At 55.1% G+C, this 20,321-nt stretch overlaps 7 protein-coding genes across 7 annotated transcripts; 5 read left to right on the plus strand and 2 right to left on the minus strand.

The window, feature by feature from the left end:
• Positions 1–1,284: 1,284 nt before the first annotated feature.
• SPSK_06510 (glycerol 3-phosphatase 1) lies at positions 1,285–2,191 on the minus strand (the record flags this gene model as incomplete). Its single annotated transcript, XM_016733214.1, has 2 exons — positions 1,285–1,987; positions 2,052–2,191. The coding sequence occupies 2 exons, from the start codon at positions 2,189–2,191 to the stop codon at positions 1,285–1,287; spliced, it is 843 nt and encodes a 280-aa protein (XP_016592085.1).
• Positions 2,192–3,014: 823 nt separating this feature from the next.
• Positions 3,015–4,900, plus strand: SPSK_06103 (nuclear GTP-binding protein; the record flags this gene model as incomplete). The annotated part of the gene is made up of 2 exons (XM_016732810.1): positions 3,015–3,042; positions 3,117–4,900. 2 exons carry the CDS (start codon positions 3,015–3,017, stop codon positions 4,898–4,900), a joined length of 1,812 nt encoding a protein of 603 aa, XP_016592086.1.
• An 851-nt stretch (positions 4,901–5,751) lies between these two features.
• Positions 5,752–7,680, plus strand: SPSK_06084 (1-pyrroline-5-carboxylate dehydrogenase; the record flags this gene model as incomplete). The annotated part of the gene is made up of 3 exons (XM_016732792.1): positions 5,752–5,940; positions 6,000–6,107; positions 6,181–7,680. The coding sequence occupies 3 exons, from the start codon at positions 5,752–5,754 to the stop codon at positions 7,678–7,680; spliced, it is 1,797 nt and encodes a 598-aa protein (XP_016592087.1).
• A 779-nt stretch (positions 7,681–8,459) lies between these two features.
• SPSK_06733 (uncharacterized protein) lies at positions 8,460–8,861 on the plus strand (the record flags this gene model as incomplete). Its single annotated transcript, XM_016733431.1, has 1 exon — positions 8,460–8,861. The coding sequence occupies one exon, from the start codon at positions 8,460–8,462 to the stop codon at positions 8,859–8,861; it is 402 nt and encodes a 133-aa protein (XP_016592088.1).
• Positions 8,862–10,402: 1,541 nt separating this feature from the next.
• Positions 10,403–12,295, plus strand: SPSK_06101 (uncharacterized protein; the record flags this gene model as incomplete). Its single annotated transcript, XM_016732808.1, has 1 exon — positions 10,403–12,295. One exon carries the CDS (start codon positions 10,403–10,405, stop codon positions 12,293–12,295), a length of 1,893 nt encoding a protein of 630 aa, XP_016592089.1.
• Positions 12,296–13,513: 1,218 nt separating this feature from the next.
• SPSK_05916 (pre-mRNA-processing factor 40) lies at positions 13,514–16,450 on the plus strand (the record flags this gene model as incomplete). Its single annotated transcript, XM_016732624.1, has 4 exons — positions 13,514–13,696; positions 13,813–13,961; positions 14,045–15,221; positions 15,305–16,450. The coding sequence occupies 4 exons, from the start codon at positions 13,514–13,516 to the stop codon at positions 16,448–16,450; spliced, it is 2,655 nt and encodes an 884-aa protein (XP_016592090.1).
• Positions 16,451–17,146: 696 nt separating this feature from the next.
• SPSK_06003 (ATP-binding protein cassette, sub-family E, member 1) lies at positions 17,147–19,430 on the minus strand (the record flags this gene model as incomplete). Its single annotated transcript, XM_016732711.1, has 3 exons — positions 17,147–19,258; positions 19,325–19,336; positions 19,389–19,430. 3 exons carry the CDS (start codon positions 19,428–19,430, stop codon positions 17,147–17,149), a joined length of 2,166 nt encoding a protein of 721 aa, XP_016592091.1.
• Between the last annotated feature and the right edge of the window lie 891 nt (positions 19,431–20,321).

The following is a 20,321-nucleotide window of genomic DNA, read 5'->3' on the forward strand; positions in this document are numbered from 1 at the left end:
GGCATATTTTAGAGCAAGGGAGAGATTAGCACTTTCAGTGGCCTAATATCCTCTCGCGATGCAAGCACATGAACTAACTCGAGCCGGGACAGGTGCACGGAGACGAGATGACAGACAGCAATTGTGCTGTGCAAGGGTGCAATGTTTGTTGTTGATGTTGTTGTTGTTGTTGTTTTTGGAGGCCCTTGTTTCTAGCTATTTGATGCTCCGCCTCTGACGGCTCAGTGCTGGTCAACCCTCTCCAACATTCCTCACTGGCATCCACCAATGCCGTGATCGACAATCACCGTGTCGATCACAACGCGGACGAGAAACAGCCTGGGCAGTGCAGCATGTGCAAGATATCATGTAAACAGTCTTCGTTAAATTTGTGCATCCAATAATAACATCGGGAGGCATCATACATGGCAGTGTGTCGGTATCGTCTAATGTTTCCCGTCTCGGCATCGGTAGCGCAATTTAGTCAGGACATAAATAGTCATGAACAATATAAATTACCATTTGTACGACACACCAAGATGTTTTACCTGAGAAAGAAAAGAGACAATGTAACCGGAAAGACCGGGATTCTCACATGTACGCCGGTTATTGTTTTATGAAGGTTTATTAAATATTATTAATAAATTAAAAAAATTTATCAGTAAGTAGATAATTGCATTTATTAACACAGGTATTGCTAAATTAGAAAACCCGAATAAAGAGACAACGGATGAGATATTGTTTTAAGGAACTGCGACAACCCTCGCTTTCATTTTTTATCACCATCTTGCATCTCTCAATCTTAACTGTATACAATTATATGCGGTCTAAACTGTTTCTCCTGGCAAAGGTAGACGCAATTTTGCTACGTAAGCGCCAAATAGCTCCGTAAATTTATGGCCACGACTGCTATACCAGAGGAAAGAAGGTGAGCTAAAACTGCTAAGAATAGAAAAAAGTTCTGATGTCACTGAAAATGAGACTAGAAGAATATAAAGAGCTGAATAAAACAAGTATGAAATAAGACAGGATTGAAAACACGTCTTCATTATTATGCTTACCTTTTTCTTTATCGCTACGGAATACATCCTATTCACAACATGGGGAAAGGGATTGAACAGAGCAAGGTTGCAAACAACCCGGCACATGACAAACACTACAATATCCATCACTTTTCAGCATGTTAAGCCACAGAACATCTATTTGACTCTATTGTACTCCGTCTCTAACTTTAAAATATCCCAGTGCGCCCTGCAGAGCTTGAAAATGGCATGTTCATACGCGAGCCAGGCAACGTGACATCCTTCATGCCGTCTTCGGCACAACGAGCGTATTGGAGAACTCCAGCGTCGTCCGCACGCCGCCGTTGCTCTGTGCCTCGATCGACACAACGCGCACTGACCGCAGGTCCTCCACAATCCAATCCGGCTCAGCCTTTGCCACCTGCGCGGCCGTGTGGCTCGTCACGAGGCCAAGCACCTTGCAACCCGCTGCCTTGCCGGACTGGATACCGGCAGGGCTGTCCTCAAGGACTAGCACGTCGTATGTTCCCTCCTCGCCCTGCTTTGCCAGGCCGAGTGCCTGCAAACCCATCCGGTAGCATGTCGGGTCGGGCTTGCCGTTGGCCACGGACTCGGCCGTGATCAAGTGCTCGGGCTTTGGCAAGTCAAGTTTGCCGAGCCAGCCGTTGACGAGGGGCTCGGTGCCCGATGTGACGATGGCCCAGGGGGCACCTTGGGCCCGCAGCTTGTCGAGAAGAGCGCGTGCACCGGGGATCTCGACGGCGTCGTCGCCGTACAGCTCGGGAAGGCGACCTTCCATACTGCAGACATCTGGAGCGCTTGTTAGGGGCAAAACCAGGCTGGCCGGAAGAGGGGAAGAGGGGCGCGTGGACTTACACTCCCAATTAGCCTTTTCTGGGGATAGGATCTTGAGAATGTCAATACTCCGGCGGCCGTGTGACGTCTGGAGGATGACTTCGGGCGCAACACCAATCTCATTGCCGACTCTGTAGCGCGTTAGTATCTCGACGGGAGACGCAGCACTAAAATGGCGAGGTAGGCTGAACGTACGTGTGCCAATGCTTCTCGACTGCGGCCGTCGAGTCGATGATCGTGCCGTCCATGTCGAACAGGAAGCCCTCAAACGTGGCCTGTACCGCCGGACCGGTAAATGACGGCGCATCCGCCGGGCGAGTCTCGTCTGCAGTCATAGTGGGGTAGATTGTAGGATGGTTGTGGATTAGGTATTATTAGGTCAATCAAGTTCAGTAGAGAACGATGATAAATGAAGGAAAGTTAAAAGATTGAATAACGCGAAAAGAAGGAAAGAAATAATCTAGAAATAATCAATATGGACAAGAAACGAAAGAGAGGAAGGATCAAACCGAAATATCGACAAAAGAATTGAGACTACATAACGACAATTCTCATTCATGGCGCCGTCGTATGGAGTCGGGGCGAAAGCGAAGGAGGCCAGAGTATGTCGGAGTGTCTGAGAGCGGTTAGTGCCACGCGAAGGAAATAGAAGCGCCATAGAGTTTCGCACGTGCAAGCCTTACTAGTTGGGCCGGTCACTGCCAAAAGGACCATAAACTGATAGAGTATGTTCGTACGTCGTCTGTTATACGTATGAGAGCATTGACACCTTCACTGAATAAAATTTTGCCAATCGATCTATAATTTATCGCAAAAACCAAAGCTCAGACGTTCACCTTTGTCGTTTTGGAATGGCCGATAGCAAATCTCAAGGTAAAGTGATGGGGCCCAGCGCTTTCGTGGCTGCCGTAAACCAATGTCTCTTATCGATAAGAGACCAAAAAATATTTTGCCGCATAAATTGTGGGGCTGGAGGGGAAAGCGGTGAAGTTTTTTATTTTTCCCCTGCACAGGACTGCAGCATCGACACTGCACCGAAAAAGTCAAATTTCACCGACGACTGTTTGGCACCTACGACAACGCCGGTTGAGAATACGACGGCCCGGCACACCTCGATTTCAATCAACAAGCTATCTGGTCTGTGTAAATAGCGACAAAATGGCCGGTACTATAAACAAGCCCAAGAGTAAGTGATACAAAAATTGCCAGTCTTACATCAAAGCCATCTCGTCCATCCCATCTACTAACAACCCTTTGCAGAGCCCAAGAGCAAGCGGCAGCCCGTCCGCCTCCGGCACAAGATCGAGAAGGCCGCCGCGGCCAAGCAAAAGAAAGACAGAAAGCTCGCAAAGAAGAACCCGGAATGGCGGTCTAAGCTGAAAAAGGACCCGGGTATCCCCAACCTATTCCCCTACAAGGAGAAGCTTCTGCACCAGATCGAGGAGACCCGTCTCCGGAAACTTGAGGAGACAAAGCGGAGACGAGAGCTCGCCAAGGCTGCCCGGACGGGCAACACGGCCGACGACAACGAGGACGAGATGGTGGATGACGATGTCGAGGGCGACGAGAACGACGACGAGGATGACGGTGACATGGATGTTGAGGACGACGAGCCGGTTGATGAGTCGAACCCTATGGCCGCCCTTCTCGCGAGCGCACGCGCCGCCGCCCGCAAGTACAAAAACAAGCGGCGAGAGGACCCTGACTACGAGGAAGGTGATAGCATGGACGACGGCGAAGACTTTGGCGACGAGGACGACGAGGACGAGGACGACTTTAGCAATGGCCACGTCATTGAGGTGCCCGGCGGTGCCACTTCCCGCAAGGCCTACGACAAGGTCTTCAAGTCCGTTGTTGAGCAGGCTGACGTCGTGCTGTACGTACTGGACGCGCGCGACCCCGAGGGCACGCGTTCGCGCGACGTCGAGCGTGCTGTCCTGGCTGCAGCCGGCGGCGAGGCTGGCAAGCGTCTCATCCTGATCCTCAATAAGGTCGACTTGGTGCCCCCACCCGTGCTGCACGCCTGGCTCACGCACCTGCGTGGCTCGTTCCCGACACTGCCGCTGCGCGCCTCCAGCCCTGCGCCCAACGCGCACACCTTCAATCACCGCGACATTTCCGTGCAGAGCACGAGCAGCGCGCTGTTCCGTGCGCTCAAGTCGTTCGCCGCCAACCGTAACCTCAAGCGCTCCATCTCGGTCGGTGTCATTGGCTACCCCAACGTCGGCAAGTCGTCCGTCATCAATGCTCTGCTGAGCCGTCTCAGCGGCAACAACCGCACGCAGCGCATGGCCTGCCCCGCTGGCGCCGAGGCAGGTGTCACCACGGCCATCCGCACCGTCAAGATCGACAACCACCTGATGCTGCTCGACTCTCCCGGCATCGTCTTCCCCTCGTCGTCAACCACGGCTGGCTCCGGTTTTGGCTCGGCCATCAGCTCCAACGACGCTCCCAAGAACGCCGCCGACGTCCAGGCCAACCTGATCCTTTTGAATGCCGTGCCGCCCAAGATGATCGAGGACCCCATCCCGGCCGTCACGCTACTAATCAAGCGCCTGTCCGAGGCCACCTCGCTTCCCTCGGTGTCAACACCCACTCCCGATGCCCGACTCAAGAAGCTGACAGACGTCTACGATCTGCCGCCACTGATGGCAAGCCGCGACACTGGTGACGTCACAACGGACTTCCTGGTCCAGGTAGCGCGCAAGCGCGGCCGGCTGGGCAAGGGCGGCGTGCCCAACCTGCACGCGGCTGCCATGACGGTCATCACAGACTGGCGCGACGGCCGTATCCAGGGCTGGGTCGACCCGCCGAAGCACTCTGTGGCGGCTGCGGCTACGGCAGCGGCTCCTACGGCGTCGCAGCTTGATGCCGACATGGCCGACAGCACTGTGCCGGCAGCGAAGCCGGCGTCTGCTGCGTCCGGCGACCAGAAGACAATTGTCACCGCCTGGGCAAAAGAGTTCAAGCTTGACGGCCTGTGGGGCGACGACAGCAATGACACAACTGCCAACAGCGCCGATGTCGACGCCATGGAGGCATAAAAGAAAATGGGCTTTTGTAGTCGAAACTTTTCCACCTTAAAACTCGCTTTATGTTTACGCTTCACGGTTTATCTTTTTCTTGGGGCACCTTCGGGTTAACGAATACAGTGGCATCCGTCTTCCTTGTTTCCTTTTCTTTGATCATTCTTCATTTCGCATTCTTTTCTTTGGGGTGGTTTTGTTTTCGAAGTCTTTTATTAGCGGCGTTAGGGAAGATAAAAATGAAAAGTCCAATGAATTATCATTCAATCACTTATTTCGGATGCCATCACCACATTTCAGCAGAGGAGTGATTGCGCAACAGCGCCAATGGACTGTGTGCAAACATTTCATGCCGAGTGCGTATTGTCGCGCCGTAGAAAGCCGCCACAGTGGCATTGGCCAGTTGACCCCACTAAAACCGATTGTTCTTTGGCCCACAGTGCCACGAAACGACCCAAAGTATCGGACCATTCCCCGCTAGGTGACTTTGAGCCGAAACAAAGCGAAACATCACCACGTCGCTTGCAGGCGACACAGGCTTGCACTTTCCTTATCATGGCAGGTACATGCTATCGGATCCGGGAAGGCAAGGCGCAAGTGAGGGAGCAAAGCGATATGTAGAGAAGGTGCGATGCGATCATCGGAGCTGGTTGAAACGTAAAAGGTTGCGTTTGCTCTTTCCTATTTCAATTACTTTCCTCTCATCTCCTGTATCGCACATTCATTCCTCTGGGACTTATAGCTAGCTCCCTTGAAAGTTAAAGAGATATCTCATGCGTACCTTCCCTTTGTACCTCCCCGCATCTCCGTCACGTTTTCCTTGAGTATCCTCCTCACATTCTCTGTATTGTGCACACACCAGACCAAAAATGGCTTCAAGACGACTCAGCAGCGCTGCGACCGCGAGGCTCCTCAGCCCGGGCCTGCGGCGGATGCAGAATCAGCACTTTCAACACATGCCACTCTCCAGACAAACGTCAGTTTTCTCATCGCGGCCACAGCTGCGCATGTCGTCGATTGCCACATTCAAGGCACCTAGTGTCAGCAACGAGCCAAACGTACGTTGTTGCCCCCCTACGAGACTGTCGAAGCGGTTTAGAAACTGACCAAGAGACAGCACTTCTATGCCAAGGGCTCAGAGCAGAGAGCGGGCCTTACGGCGGCCGTTGAGAAGCTTAAGGCGGCCGGACCGGTCGACGTCCCGTTGGTGATCGGAGGCAAAGAGGTGAGTTTGTGACTGGCGTGAACATATCCTCATTGCACTTACCTTGTGCTCACATCAATTCCCGTGTCATCAGATCCGCAACAAGTCCATCGGAGAACAGAAGAATCCCGCCGACCACAAGGCCACCATCGCGACCTACTCCCAGGCCAGCCCTGCCGACGTCTCTGCGGCCATCGAGGCTGCCCTCACTGTCAAGGCCGAGTGGGCGGCTGTCCCCTTTGCCGACCGCGCCGCCATCTTCCTCAAGGCGGCCGACCTCATCTCCACAAAGTACCGATATGACATCATGGCCGCCACGATGCTCGGCCAGGGCAAAAACGCATGGCAGGCTGAAATCGATGCCGCCGCCGAGCTCTGCGACTTCCTGCGCTTCAATGTCCACTACGCCGAGCAGCTGTATGCACAGCAACCCCAACACAACTCTACGGGTGTGTGGAACCGCTCCGAGTACCGCCCTCTGGAGGGCTTCGTGTATGCGGTCAGCCCCTTCAACTTCACCGCCATTGCCGGCAACCTGTCGGGTGCTCCCGCCCTGCTCGGCAACGTGGTTGTGTGGAAGCCATCCGACTTTGCCATTGCCTCCAACTGGCTGCTGTACAACATCTTCCTCGAAGCCGGCCTGCCCAAGAATGTGATCCAGTTCGTTCCCGGGCCGCCTGAGGAGGTCACGCGAGTTGTCCTGGAGCACCGCCAGTTTGCAGCCCTGCACTACACGGGCAGCACGGCCGTGTTCCGCAAGCTGTGGGGCCAGATCGGTAAAGGCACCGCCGAGGGCCGCTATATTGGCTACCCACGCGTCGTGGGCGAGACCGGCGGCAAGAACTTCCACTTGGTCCACGCCTCGGCGGACGTCGAGAACGCGGCCGTGCAGACGGTGCGTGGCGCGTTCGAGTTCCAGGGCCAAAAGTGCAGCGCCACGTCGCGCCTCTATGTGCCCAAGTCGCTGTGGCCGCAGTTCCGTGAGCGCATGGTCGCCGAGACGGAGAAGCTGCAGATGGGTGTGCCATGGGAACACCGCAACTTCGTCGGCCCCGTTATCCACCAGGCCTCCTTTGACAAGCTGTCGGGCGTCATCGACGCCGCCAAGTCCGACAAGGAGCTGACACTTTTGACGGGCGGTCGCTACGACGGCAGCCAGGGCTTCTTCGTGCAGCCGACCATCTACGAGACCAGCAACCCGGCGCATCCGCTGATGTCGCGCGAGCTGTTTGGCCCCATCCTAGTGGCGCACGTCTACGATGACAAGAATGGCTCCGCGCAGACGTTTGCCGACATGTGCGACACCATTGATGCGACGTCCGAGTACAGCCTGACGGGCTCTGTGTTTGCGGCTGACCGGTCGGCGGTGCGCGTGGCTGAGGAACGGCTGCGCAACGCGGCGGGCAACTTCTACATCAACTGCAAGAGCACGGGTGCCGTGGTGGGCCAGCAGCCGTTTGGTGGTGCGCGGGCCAGCGGGACCAACGACAAGGCAGGCAGCCCGACTCTGCTGAACCGGTTTGTGAGCACGCGCAGTATCAAGGAGGAGTTTGGGGCCACCACCGCGGTTGGCTATCCGAGCAACGTGGAGTAAGAGGAGTACGATGTAGGGGACGGAAGGGAAAGGATACCAATTCTTGTGTGAAGGCTGTTCACACTAGCACAACAAGCCATCTATGTACGAATATATTAGACATAAGAGGCTGGAGGACTGAGACGAGGATATGACACGGCCGGTTTTCATGAGCAACAGCCTAACATTTCTGACGAATTAAATCGATGAATTGAAGCATCACCGTCCGTGTCTGAAGGGTATAAAGTACTCGTAGATTGTGGCTTGTCTATGGTACCTACGTAGACTCGTGCAGCGTCTCCAAAACGCCCTCGTGCTCCCTCGTTTTGGGAAATAAGACAGTCTTGTCGTCGCGCTTGGCTGGGCGAGACTGAAAGCTGGCAAACGCAACCAGACCGAGAGAGGCAATAAGCTCTGTAGATAGCGTGCCACATCAATTCGCTTCGAGAGTTATGAGGTTGTGTATGTCGTATAGGGAGACGCTCTGTCGATGCAACAACACGGTTACGGCATTCAGGGACGCTGCAGCCTTCCAATGTCCCAGAGCCCACGTGCCTCTCTCCTCCTTGCTTTCGCCCCAACCGGGAGCTACAATTTATGGCATGCCCCCCCACCCTTGCCCACCTCTCTTTCATGGCTTGGCTTGTCTGCACGTACTCCATAGAGTGCCGACAGCGTCTCGTGCTGCTGGAGCAAGCCCGTGACCCCATGCCATTTGATACATAAGTACATTTTCGTCCGGGGCAAATGTCGCATATGTGAAGCTCCCCCATCAGTCCAATCGAAGGCCCGCTTCCCCAATGTGGTGGGAGGGAGTGGTTGTCAGTGAATCGACAGCGCCGAGGCAGGGGTGCGGGCGCATGTCGCAGAAACAGCGAGCCATGCCGTCGGAAGAATCAGGGGAGAGCGCGGGCTGGATCAAGGATGATCTTTGTTGTGGTTTTTGGACGTCGAAAGTTGCATTCTCCTGGCCTCCACCGAATGACTTTGGCATTGCTCAGATCGTGTTGTTTGTTGCGGCGCGTATTCTTTTGTATCTCAAGGGCGTTGCCAATGGCTCTTTCCAGTTCTACGTGCCTCTTGGTACTTCGCCGCGACTCCGTCGCAAAAATGGAAGGCACCTGGGTCTCTCTTTCGTTACCATCCCTTTACAATATACAACCATGTCAAAAAGAAACCCATATTCTGCGGCGATCCACTAAACTGTTGAAACTCTTTGAAGGAGGCTCGAACGTGTTGCACAAAAAATCTGGGTATTCGTACGCCCACAATAGGCAATACCCAAGATCAGTGAGCCTCTCTCCCTCTCTCCTACTTCTGCTCTCCAGCGTGCCTGTGGTCGCAAATTTGCCACGCCGACTGACTAAAATGGGCAAGAGCTTTAAGTGCTGGTAGCTCCTACCCTTTTTTCTCCGTTCTCTGCCCTTGGCTCCTGCTTGGGCGAGAGATCGCGTGCTCCATACCAGCGCAACGTGCGTTGGTGCCGTGCGGGGATTGGCTGGAACCAAGATCGACTTACACCACGACTTAGCTTCCAACGTCGAGAAAGGGCGAGTCACTTGTTCCCCCGGAATGACAGCCGTCAGCCCTCTTGCTGCAACCAAAGCCTTTGCAAGGCCGGCTCGTGAGCTGGTGCTGCTTCAAGTCTGCAGTGATCGCTTGACACTTTCTCAATTGTGGCAATCGTTGTCCTAGGCACGAGCACGAGGGGCTCTTCCCTGTGGCTGCTTGGTCTCGCCTTCCTCACCTGTCGGTCTTTCCTTCTTGCCTTGCTTGTCTCGGACCACGAGCGTTGTAATATTCGGATCGCGCCTGCCTTTCATGCGGAATCTTACGTCCTTCCTTTTCTTCCTCCTCTTTTCTCGTTTGCTCTGCTTCTTTCTGCTTTTCTATTGCATCTCGTAAACCATTGAAATCTGAAGCTCGCCGCACCTCGACGCAAGTCCAGACAGCCAGTAATATAACATCTCACCACATTGAAGACGAATGCAAGAAATACAACACTTCCCAATATTGCAAACTATCCTCCGCCTGCTACCGGACTGCGAGATAGTGTCGGCCGGTCGTACAAGACTACGCATTTTTGCAACGCGGTCCCTTTTCTGTCTTCCGCCTCTCCTGTCGTATTCCTCCTTTTCTTTCTTCTTTCTGCTCCTTACCCCCCAGTTTTTGTTTCCATCTATGCCTGCTTATCTTGATTCCCTTGCCCCCCTTGTGCTTCAGCATCCACCCAATTGGCCTTAAACTTCACTCATCAACTTGGCCGCTGCCATATTACTTACGCCCGCCACCCACCACCCCTTGCTCGTGCTCCTATCCACAACCTGCAGACAACATTTCCCGATTTTTTTTCCCAACCTGAGCCGCATCCAAGTTCTTTTCTTCACTTGTCGCCGTGCTCGAAAGTCGAATTCGTTAGCCGACTTCGATTTCATCGTACTACTGCCCGCCCAAACGTTCTTTCTTTGCAGCCATGGTTTCCTTCCTCACCGGCCAGCTGTAGTTTATTTTGTGCACGACAACCGCGGGTGTTCTCACAAAGAACGAGAGAAAACCGTGGCTGAAGAACGCATTAACCTGAGTTGCGGCGTTTCCACTCGCTTGTCTTTCCGGCTTGGCCATATCACCAACTGCCAAGCCAGCGCGGTGCCTCCCGCGGTGCCTCCGTACCACAAGCATCGGACAGGCCTACATCAACTCAAAAACCTTACCTCACCACTCGGCTCTCTTCATATCCTCTACAATGCCGCGAGCAACATTACCGCCGACGCCGGCGTCTTCGACTGACATCCAAGGCCAGGATGGCTCCAAGGAGCTGACCTCCTTGCAGATGGCCTTTGAGCTTCCGCCGCCGGCCCTCGTCAGCGCTGCTGGTAGCGGCAACAACAAGGGAAGTCACACCGCCACGACCCCTACAAGTGCGACGGCTACGAACGCCGACACCAACATGTTGTCACCTCCCATTGAGCCCAGCAGCAAACCTCCAGCTGTCTCGACGGGCACAAAACGACCATCCTCGTCATCGCCTTCCTCCAAAACCGCATACCCTGTCCAAGCCGCGGAGACGGTCAAGTCCCGCCGGCGGTCTTCTGCCTTGCAAGCTCAGGCACAGGTTCAGGCCCAGATACAAGCACAGGCACATGCCCAAGCCCAGACTACTACAACTGCGTCGACATCGTCCGCCAAGGATGCCTTCGCTCTACCTCCACCGCCTACACGGTCACGCAAGATCATTCAAATGAAGCCACGGACAGCAGCCAACTCTGGAGCTGGGAAGGGTAGTGGGAAAGATGCGAAGGATACGAAAGATAAAATCGAAGGACCGGCTCCTGTGCCTACAGGAACGTCAAGCTCAGCCTCGACTACAAAGGGCAGCAGAAATAGTGCGGCGGCAGCGGCCGCGGCAGCCACTGCTGCCGCTGCTGCAGAAGACTCTGCGGCTACCGAAACTCCCGCCTCGGCGACAACAACAGCCTCAAAGAAAAAACAGCCGTCTGCTACCAGTGCTGCGGGTCGCAAAATTGCTCGCAAGACAGCGCACAGCTTGATCGAACGGAGGCGGCGGTCCAAGATGAACGAGGAGTTCGCCGTGCTCAAAGGTATGATACCGGCGTGCACAGGCGAGATGCACAAGCTGGCCATCTTGCAGGCGTCGATCGAGTACGTGCGGTACCTTGAAGACTGCGTGGCCACATTGAAGGCACAGCGTGAAAGCGAGCAGCAACACCAACACCAGCATTCCAACTTCCCACCACTCTCACCCAACACGCAACCACACCAATATCGCTCCACCACATATACGGAGGAGTCAATATCACCCGATGTGGAGATGACAGGTACCGGTGGGCCAGACGATGACGACAACGACGTGCATCCGAACCGGAGAGGCAGGGGAGACGACGACGACGATGATGAAGAAGAAGAGGCAGAGGAGGACGATGAGTCGGAAAAAGACGACGATGAGCTGGGCGATGAGGATATGAACGCACACAAGAATACCGCCAGTAGTCGTCGGCGGCCGCAGAGACAGCACACAGCCTCTTCGTCGCCAGCCCTGCTTGCCCAAGATAGACCACAATCTGCTTTTGGACGACAGTCGCACCAACAGGACGCCCGTCACAACTCACAGTCCTCCACGGAGTCATCACGTTATTCACCGTCCCTGGCAGCTGCTGTTTCAGCCTCGCTTACAGCAGCAGCGGCCAGCAATGACGCTCACCGTCGCCACTACGGCAGCTTCAGCTACCCTTCTGGCGGCGGCTTTACGATCTCTGCCCAGACGTCGCCAGCCTTTGGTCCGCAGCAGCACCCATTGCCGTCTCTGCCACTCTCGACAGCTGCGTCGCCGTTTTTGTACGGCGCTAGCGGTGGCGGCGCCGGTCTCCCCAACATTGGTGGCGCAGGAACATCCAGTGCGGCTGCATCTGTTTCCGGTTCGACGTTGACGAGTCCGGCCCTCCTGCCACAGCGAGACATGGACCAGGAGGCGACGGCGGCGTTGCTGATGTTGAACAGCGATCGTCGCGGTACGTCGGGAAGCGTCAGTGGAAGCGTCAGTGGCGGTAGTGGCAATGGTGCTGGAAACGGCAATGCAGCAGGAAGAGGGATGAGTGTGCAAGATCTGCTGACTACATAGACGACGACGTATAATAAGGGTCTGTGGTTGTATTTTTACTATGCGATGTATGAGTCGGGAGGAAACAAGTTAATGGCCAACTACTTACAAGGCCACCCAACACGGATATACATGTTGCACCCGGGATGTGATAGATGAAAGGGAGGGACAGAGCATCGGAATTGGTTTCTAGACAGGCGCAAGGTTCTGGTTCGGATATGATACTGTTCGCAGTAAGTCATTTAGTGTTTAATGTTCTTAGATTATTCCTGGTTTTTATTTATTCGTCCTCGTACAAAAAAATATACACATGAAGCTACCTTTCGCCCAACACGAAGAGGAGCGAGAAAAAACAAAACCATACCAATGAAGCAATCTTCGTACAGGTCATCAATAAGATGAACGGCGTTTGTAGGAGAGCACGAGGCATAAGAACGCGCAAACAGACAAAGGTACACATCACTGTGGCACAGCCAAATCTTGTTCTTATTAATCGGCGATTCGATGGCCGAGCAACACAGGCAGCACCATCATATTCGGTTCGAAACAACACATCTGCGACAGGACATGACCACGGGAAGCGGGCCATGCGCGTCAGTCGCCTCAATTTGACGCGTCACTGGTGGATGGATGGCTATGAGGTGATCAGTCGGATGCCGCCGCTTGTTAAAGCTGGAGTTGCCATAACGAAGCCCGTCGCAGGGTTTGCTCCGTGCAGGGCGGCAACACGGTGGGCCGGTTTGTGTTAGCAAAGACAAGTAAAAGTATTTCGCCCAGGTTACAAATTATTTGTACGGATTATGGGAATTGATACTATTTGCTTGTAAATAGCAGTCATGTTTACTGAGTACTCAAGGAAGAGGCTGCAGGTGCCTTATTTCTTGGACATACAAAATACTGTCGTTAGTTAGCCTATTTTGCACCAACAAACGCAATTTAGAACCACACGTGACCTAGACTAAAAAAAATCGACCAGCTGTAGGCGCGATTGCTGGGGAAGGAGATTAAACTGCACGAGGCTGAAAAGGTTTGTTTCCAACGTCGTTTCCAGCGTCGTCCTGTCGGGGCCACCAGCTATTGTTACGAATTGCATTTCATCACACGGCGCACGTACGGCACCGAGGCCGGCCCCGAAACTTTATACTGCATCTTATCTCCATTTCTCGATACGATTGCGACAGCGATTTGTTTATTACGCGTTTTTTTAGCATCGGACAGCCTGCGCCCTTGCCAGCCACCATGAGCGGCGCAAACGGCGAGCAATCGCCTGCAGCCGGAGCTGCTGCACCGGCGGCCGTTGCGACATCGGCCGTTGCCGGCTGGGTCGAGTACCGCAACGCTGATGGACGTGTCTACTACCACAATGCGGCGATGGGCAAGACGCAATGGACAAAGCCGGAGGAGATGTTGACGCCAGTCGAGGTACGTTGCAGAGACGACGGGTGATGATGGATGACGATGGATGACGATGGATGACGATGGACGACGATGGGTTGTTCTCCCCGTGGCAGTGCAGTTTGTTCTAACGTGATGCATAGCGAGCCCTTCTAAATCAGCCGTGGAAGGAGTACACGGCCGAGGGCGGTCGCAAGTACTGGTTCAACACCGAGACCCAGAAGAGCTCGTGGGATATGCCCGAAGCGTACAAAAAGGCACTCGGTCACGACTCAACTCCAGCAACTCCAGCGTACGTACCCACCTCCTATGCATTGTGTTTGTGTTTGCGACAACTCACATTGTGGCTCTGGCTGACCGTTGTCACGATCACAGCACCCCCGTGGCCATCCCGACGGGACCAGCTGCCCAGCGCGACCGACGCGACTACCAGCGCGACTACCGCGAGAACATACCCGAATCCCGCCAGCTGGCTTATGGCAACGGCCACGACGCACCGAGCGCCGCGGGCGCGCTCGTCCCGACCAACAGCGACAACCTGCCCGACTACCCCAACGCCGAAGAGGCCGAGGCCGCGTTCGTCAAGCTCCTGCGGCGCAGCGGTGTCCAGCCCGACTGGTCCTGGGAACAAACCCTGCGTGCCATTGTGCGCGACCCACAGTACCGCGCCATCCGCGACGCCAAGGCCCGTCGCGCCGCGTTCGACAAATACTGCACAGAGGTCATTGCCAACGACAAGGAGCGCGCCAAGGAGCGGCTCACCAAGCTACGTGCCGACTTCGCTACCATGCTCAAGAGCCACCCGGAAATCAAGCATTCTACTCACTGGAGGACAGCGCGGCCCATGATCGAGGGCGAGACCATCTTCCGCTCTACCAGCAGCGAGGCCGAGCGCCGCCAGCTGTTTGACGACTACGTTGACGAGCTGCGCCGCGCCCACCGCGAGCAGCGCACTGCCGCCCGCAAGACCGCCATGGACGGGCTCGTCGAGCTGCTGCCCAAGCTCAACCTCGAGCCCTACACCCGCTGGGCTGACGCGCGCCCCATCATCGAGGCCACGCCGCCCTTTGTGAATGACGAGAAGTACCAGTCTCTCAGCAAGTTTGATGTCCTGACCGTGTTTCAAAACCACATGAAGGCCCTCGAGCGGACCTTCAACGACGCCCGCCAGCAAGAAAAGACGGCCAAGCTGCGCCGCGAGCGCAAGAACCGCGAGGCCTTTGCCGCTCTGCTGGGCGACCTGGCCCGCGACGGCAAGATCAAGGCTAGCAGCAAGTGGTCACAGATCTTCCCGCTCGTTCAGCACGACCCGCGCTACCTTGCCCTCGTCGGCCAGAGCGCCGGCTCCACGCCCCAGGAGCTGTTCTGGGACCTCGTTGACGAGGAGCAGCGTGCCCTGCGCGGCACCCGCAACGACGTCGAGGACGTCATCGACGACAAGCACTTTGAGGTCACGCCCAAGACGACGTTTGACTCCTTCCTTGATGTGATGAAAGACGATCGCCGGACTGCTAACATTGACCGAGAGGTTCTTGCACTAATTTTCGAGCGAGTAAGTCATGACCCCTTCCGTTCTCTCTTGTTTTTATTTATTTCTTTATTTCTTTCTTTATCACTTCTTACTAACCTTACCAGCTGCAAGAAAGGAGAAAGGAGAAGCGATCCGACGACGACCGCCTGCAACGCCGGGCGCTGGACGACTTCCGCGCCCTGTTAAAACGCGTGGATCCGCCCCTCACGGCCACGGATACCTACGACAAGGTGAAACCCCGTCTCCAGAAGAGTGAAGAATATTTGGCTGTCTCGTCCGATGAGGCTCGTGAGGCCGCCTTTGACAAGTACGTGCGTCGCCTCCGTGACAGGGATGATGACGTCGGCGAGCGTGATAAAGAACGGATCAAGCAGCGTCGCGATCGCCGAGATCGCTCGGTAGACGACCGTGAGCGTGACCGGGACCGGGAGCGTGACCGGGATCGGGACCGGGATCGAGACCGACGTCACCGTGGTTCCCGTCTCGGTGGCCGCTCTCACTCACCCGAGGCCGACTCCTACGAGGCCGACCGTCGTCGCGCCATGGCCGAGCGTGAACGCAACTACCGCAAATCGAGCGTGGCTGCCGAGAGCCTTGACGGGCGGGACCGGGAACGCGACCGGTCGCGTGGTGACCGAGACAGAGACCGGGACCGGCGCGACAGAGACCGCGATCGTGATTATATCCGTGATCGAGAGCGGGATCGGGACCGGGACCGGGATCGGCTGCGCGACCGTGATCGGGAACGAGACCGGGACCGAGAGCGCGATCGTGACAGAGAACGCGAACGCGATCGCGAACGCGACCGGGACCGTGACCGGGATCATCTACGTGGCGACACAGAAAGCCACTACGATCGCGAACGGCGGGAACGCGAGGAAGAGCGTGAGCGGCAGTACCGGCGTCGCCTCGCCGACCGGAATCCTGCCGAGCTCAACTATGGCGACGACAAGCCGCCTTCGGTCCGCCGTCGCACTAGGGAAGACGACGATGCTGCCGACCGCCGCGACTCGCGCGACTCCAAGCGTCTGCGGCGCGACTCACCGCGCGAGCGGACACCTTTGACGCGGGCCAGCACTCCCGCAGCGCCCTCGTCTGCTCCGACCGCGGCAGCCGGCGACAACGGAAAGTCCAAATTGACGACTGCAAAGGCCACAAAGCCGAAGTCGAAAAGCGCCGCCGCTGCCGCTGGCGCGCACGGAGAAGACATGCACAGCGGCAGCGAGGAGGGCGAGATTGAAGAAGACTAAGTTTCTTTTCGATTTTTTTCTTGTCGTCTGGTTGTGTGCATGAGGTGGTAACTCACGACCAGGGAATAAAATAAGCATCAAAGCGCTAGGTGGGAGAGGGCCTAAGCAGATTTTTCTGCCTCCCTCCATCTCCCTGTATTCGTTCTTTATTCTTATTTTCAGTACGTATCGGTCTTGCTATTGCTTTTTTTTTTCTGGTTTTGTTTGCTTTAAAATCGAAAAGCACGGGGTCAAGTTTTGTTTACGGGAAAACTAGGACAAGGAGTTTTCTTGACTGTTGCAAACTAATTAGCTTCGACCACACATCTATTCTATTCCGCAAGGATTCGTAATAAATAAAATGTAGCATATGTTTATAAAGGTCTTGTGGCAAAGTGAATCTACGATATAACCTAGTGAATCCGTTTTTTGTTTTTTTTTGTAAAAAAAAAATACAAATGAATTGTTGCCTTGCATTTTGCTATCTGCGCAGAACCTGTTTTAAATCGACTCGTTTTGGTCTTCACTAATTGATACCTAGGTATCCGTCCCCGGTCCCGTCCGCTTTCCACCTCCCCGACGGCAGTCATCCTACTTGGTCCATTGCCCCTCAATCTACTGCGTTGTAACAAGCGTCATCTCCTCGGTGAGGGTCTCGCGCAGGTTCGAAATCACTGTAGGACCAGGCAACAGGGGATAGACTGCCGTCAGCCGATGTTAGCCCTCTGGCTCATCATCGTCGCCGCCCTGGTCATTGCCATCATTACCACCGTGGCGCGTACCGTTGGCCATGGTAGCAGACGCCATCGAGCTGCCGGTCGTCATGTTGTCGTTGTCGCGGTTGCAATCATCCTCGGCGCCGCTGTCCGTCTCGTGAGAAACTCCGCGGCGCGGGTCATGCGTCGGCTCGGACGCTTGGGAAGACGGCCGGACGGTCCATCTGGACAAGACCGTCTGCACGTGCACACGTTCGTTGAAAGAGCCCTTTAGGGCGCCCTTCATAACGCTTTGCTGTTGTCCTCTTCCAGGAAGAACTGTGTTTTTGTTAGTTTGCATAAACGATGGGTTTATAAAGGGATAGAGGCATGAACTCACGTAGTTGCCGGCGGCCTTCTGCTCCTGGTCGAGCTGCGAGTTGCTCTTGTTGATACGAGGTCGGTAGTTGGTCGGGTCGCGACGGAACGTGACGTCCAGGTTCTTCAAGAACGTGTTGCAGCCCGTCAGCAGCGACTCGGGCGCGTTGGCATGAGCGTTGATACCCGGCTGACCGTCAAAGACAATGACACGGTCTGCCAGGTACGTCGCCATGATGAAATCGTGCTCGACAATGAACGCCGTTTTCTTGGCGTGCATGATGAAGCGCTTGATGACACGCGCGGCAATGATACGCTGCTCGGAATCAAGGTAGGCGGACGGCTCGTCAATCAGGTAGATGTCGGCAGGCAGACCCAAGGCTAGAACAATGGCGACACGCTGCAGTTCACCACCTGACAGGTTCTTCACCTCCTGATCGATAAAGTCGTCAAGTTTGAGCGGCTTGACAACGTCAGTTTGGAACTGGGGCGAGAGGAAGGCGGGACGGATCTTCTTGAAGAACAGCTGGCGCACGGTACCGTCGAACTTGGGTGTGATGGTCTGCGGCTTCATGCTGATCTTCATCTCCGGTACACGACTGGTGCCGTCCGGCTTCAGGGCGCCGGCAAGCAGGCGACAGAAGGTGGTCTTGCCCGTACCGTTCTCGCCCATGAGCACGAGAATCTCCGAGTCGGTGAAGTCGCCAGAGTCAATCTGTAGCTTGAAGTTGCCCATGGTTTTCTCCATCTTGGGGTAGTGGAATGCGCGAGAACGATCGGCAATGAATTCGTCGGCGCCCTCCGACAGCTTGAACGTCAACGACTCGTTACGGAACCGCAGGTTCTCTGTCGGGATGTGGCCGTCGAGGAAGATGTTGATACCCTCGCGCACGGAGTGCGGCAGCGTCACGACACCATACACAGCCGGCTGACCGTACAGCACGCAAATGTAGTCGGAGAGGTAGTCGAGCACGGACAAATCGTGCTCGACGACAATGACGTAATCATCGCTCCGCAGAAGCGAGCGGATGATGCGGGCAGCCGACAGGCGCTGCTTGACATCGAGGTACGACGACGGCTCATCGAACATATAGACGTCCGCATTCTGCACGCAAACAGTGCCGATGGCGAAACGCTGCAGCTCACCACCAGAGAGGAGCGAGACGTCACGGTCGTAAATGTGGCGCAGCTCAAGCGTGTCCAGCACCTCGTCCAGGTTGTCGAGCGATGCGCGGCTCTCGATCAGGAACTGGACCGACTTGTTGGGGCCGCGGATGGCCTTGGGAATCTGATCGACGTACTGCGGCTTGACAACGGCCTTGAGGTCGTCCTCCAGCAGCTTCGTGAAGTAGTTTTGCAGCTCAGAGCCACGGAAGTACTTGATGACGTCCTCCCAGTCGGGCGGGTTGTCGTACTTGCCCAGGTTGGGCTTGAGCTTGCCACTGAGGATCTTGAGCGCCGTACTCTTGCCGATACCGTTTGTTCCCACAAGACCAAGGACCTGGCCCGGTCGCGGCGTGGGCAGGCGGTGCAGCTTGAAGCTGTTGGCCGAGTATCTGTGCGTGACCTGGGATTCGAGGTTGGTGGGCAGGTTGATGATGTTGATGGCACCAAAGGGACATTTCTTGGGGCAGATACCGCAACCAATACACAGGCTCTCGGACAGGAACGCGATGCGGGACTCAGGCGTGACCTCGATACACAGCTTGCCGCTGCGCACAACAGGGCAGGACTTCTTACACTCCTGGCGACATTTCTGAAAGAAAACAACAGTTAGCTTGACTTCCGGTGAATTGATTTTGTTCCATGACGACGGACGTACCTTGGGTTTGCACTAAACATGCAGGGGAGCATAACGTCAGCAACGGTCGAATTTCAAAGCACACCTTCTCTATTTCCTGTAGTCCCCCTATCCGTTTATCCTCCATTGGGCCGACGGTGATGTGTTCGTGGAGTCGGTCGTTCAAGAGTGCTCAACGGGCGCAGGAGGAGGACTGGCGGTACACACCTTGTCGCTGCTAACAATAGCAACACTGTAGGCAGAAAACTATTAGTATATGCTTCTCTTGAGTACAGCCGCATTCTCGTCTACACCCTGGGTCCATAATACGCACCGAGTCAACTTGTCAGACATGTCGATGGCTTTAATGCGACTTCTCGTGGAGGTCGTTGAGTTTGGCGGGGTAGTTTGATATGCGACAGGAATGAATGGCAGCACGTGTTGCGAACGTTCAAGGAAACGAAATAGAACAAAATTGAATGCAAACGTCCTGCGAAATGGCGGTGGAAAAGAGGGCTGTCGGGACGTAAACGACGAAGGAGTAAAGAAAGGCGGGAAACAGAAGCAAAGTGAGGCCAAAGTAAGGTCGGAAACAACGATGATGGCGACAATCCACAATAGCCAATTTTTTTTTGTGGTGAGGGACAGGGCAGTCGCGCTAGGGTGCTATGCGGGGCTTCCGTCTCGCAAACGGCGGTGGGCAGGAACCTGCCTGTTCGAGTCATCGAGATTTAGGGGCGAGTGATAGGCTGTCTTCCAAGATGAGTAAGCTTATTCGCGCTACAAGTTTTTCCGGACCAGCAAGACGCGGCACAGCCATGAACGTCTGTTTGCAGCAACATATTTTACGGTCACCGATTTCTTCTGATATGGAGTGATTGAATTATGCTCTAAGCTTTGACTTTCAGAACGCTTAATGCCGCGAAAATAAACACACTATGCAGCCAATGCAGCACTCAATCCAGTAGACTGTTATGCGAAGAGGTCTCATTATTACATTTGCAGGTCGCGCTTTCCAAAACAGAGGCCAAACATAGCC

The sequence above is a fragment of the Sporothrix schenckii genome, assembly GCF_000961545.1.
Source record: "Sporothrix schenckii 1099-18 chromosome Unknown Cont38, whole genome shotgun sequence".
NCBI lineage: Eukaryota > Fungi > Ascomycota > Sordariomycetes > Ophiostomatales > Ophiostomataceae > Sporothrix > Sporothrix schenckii.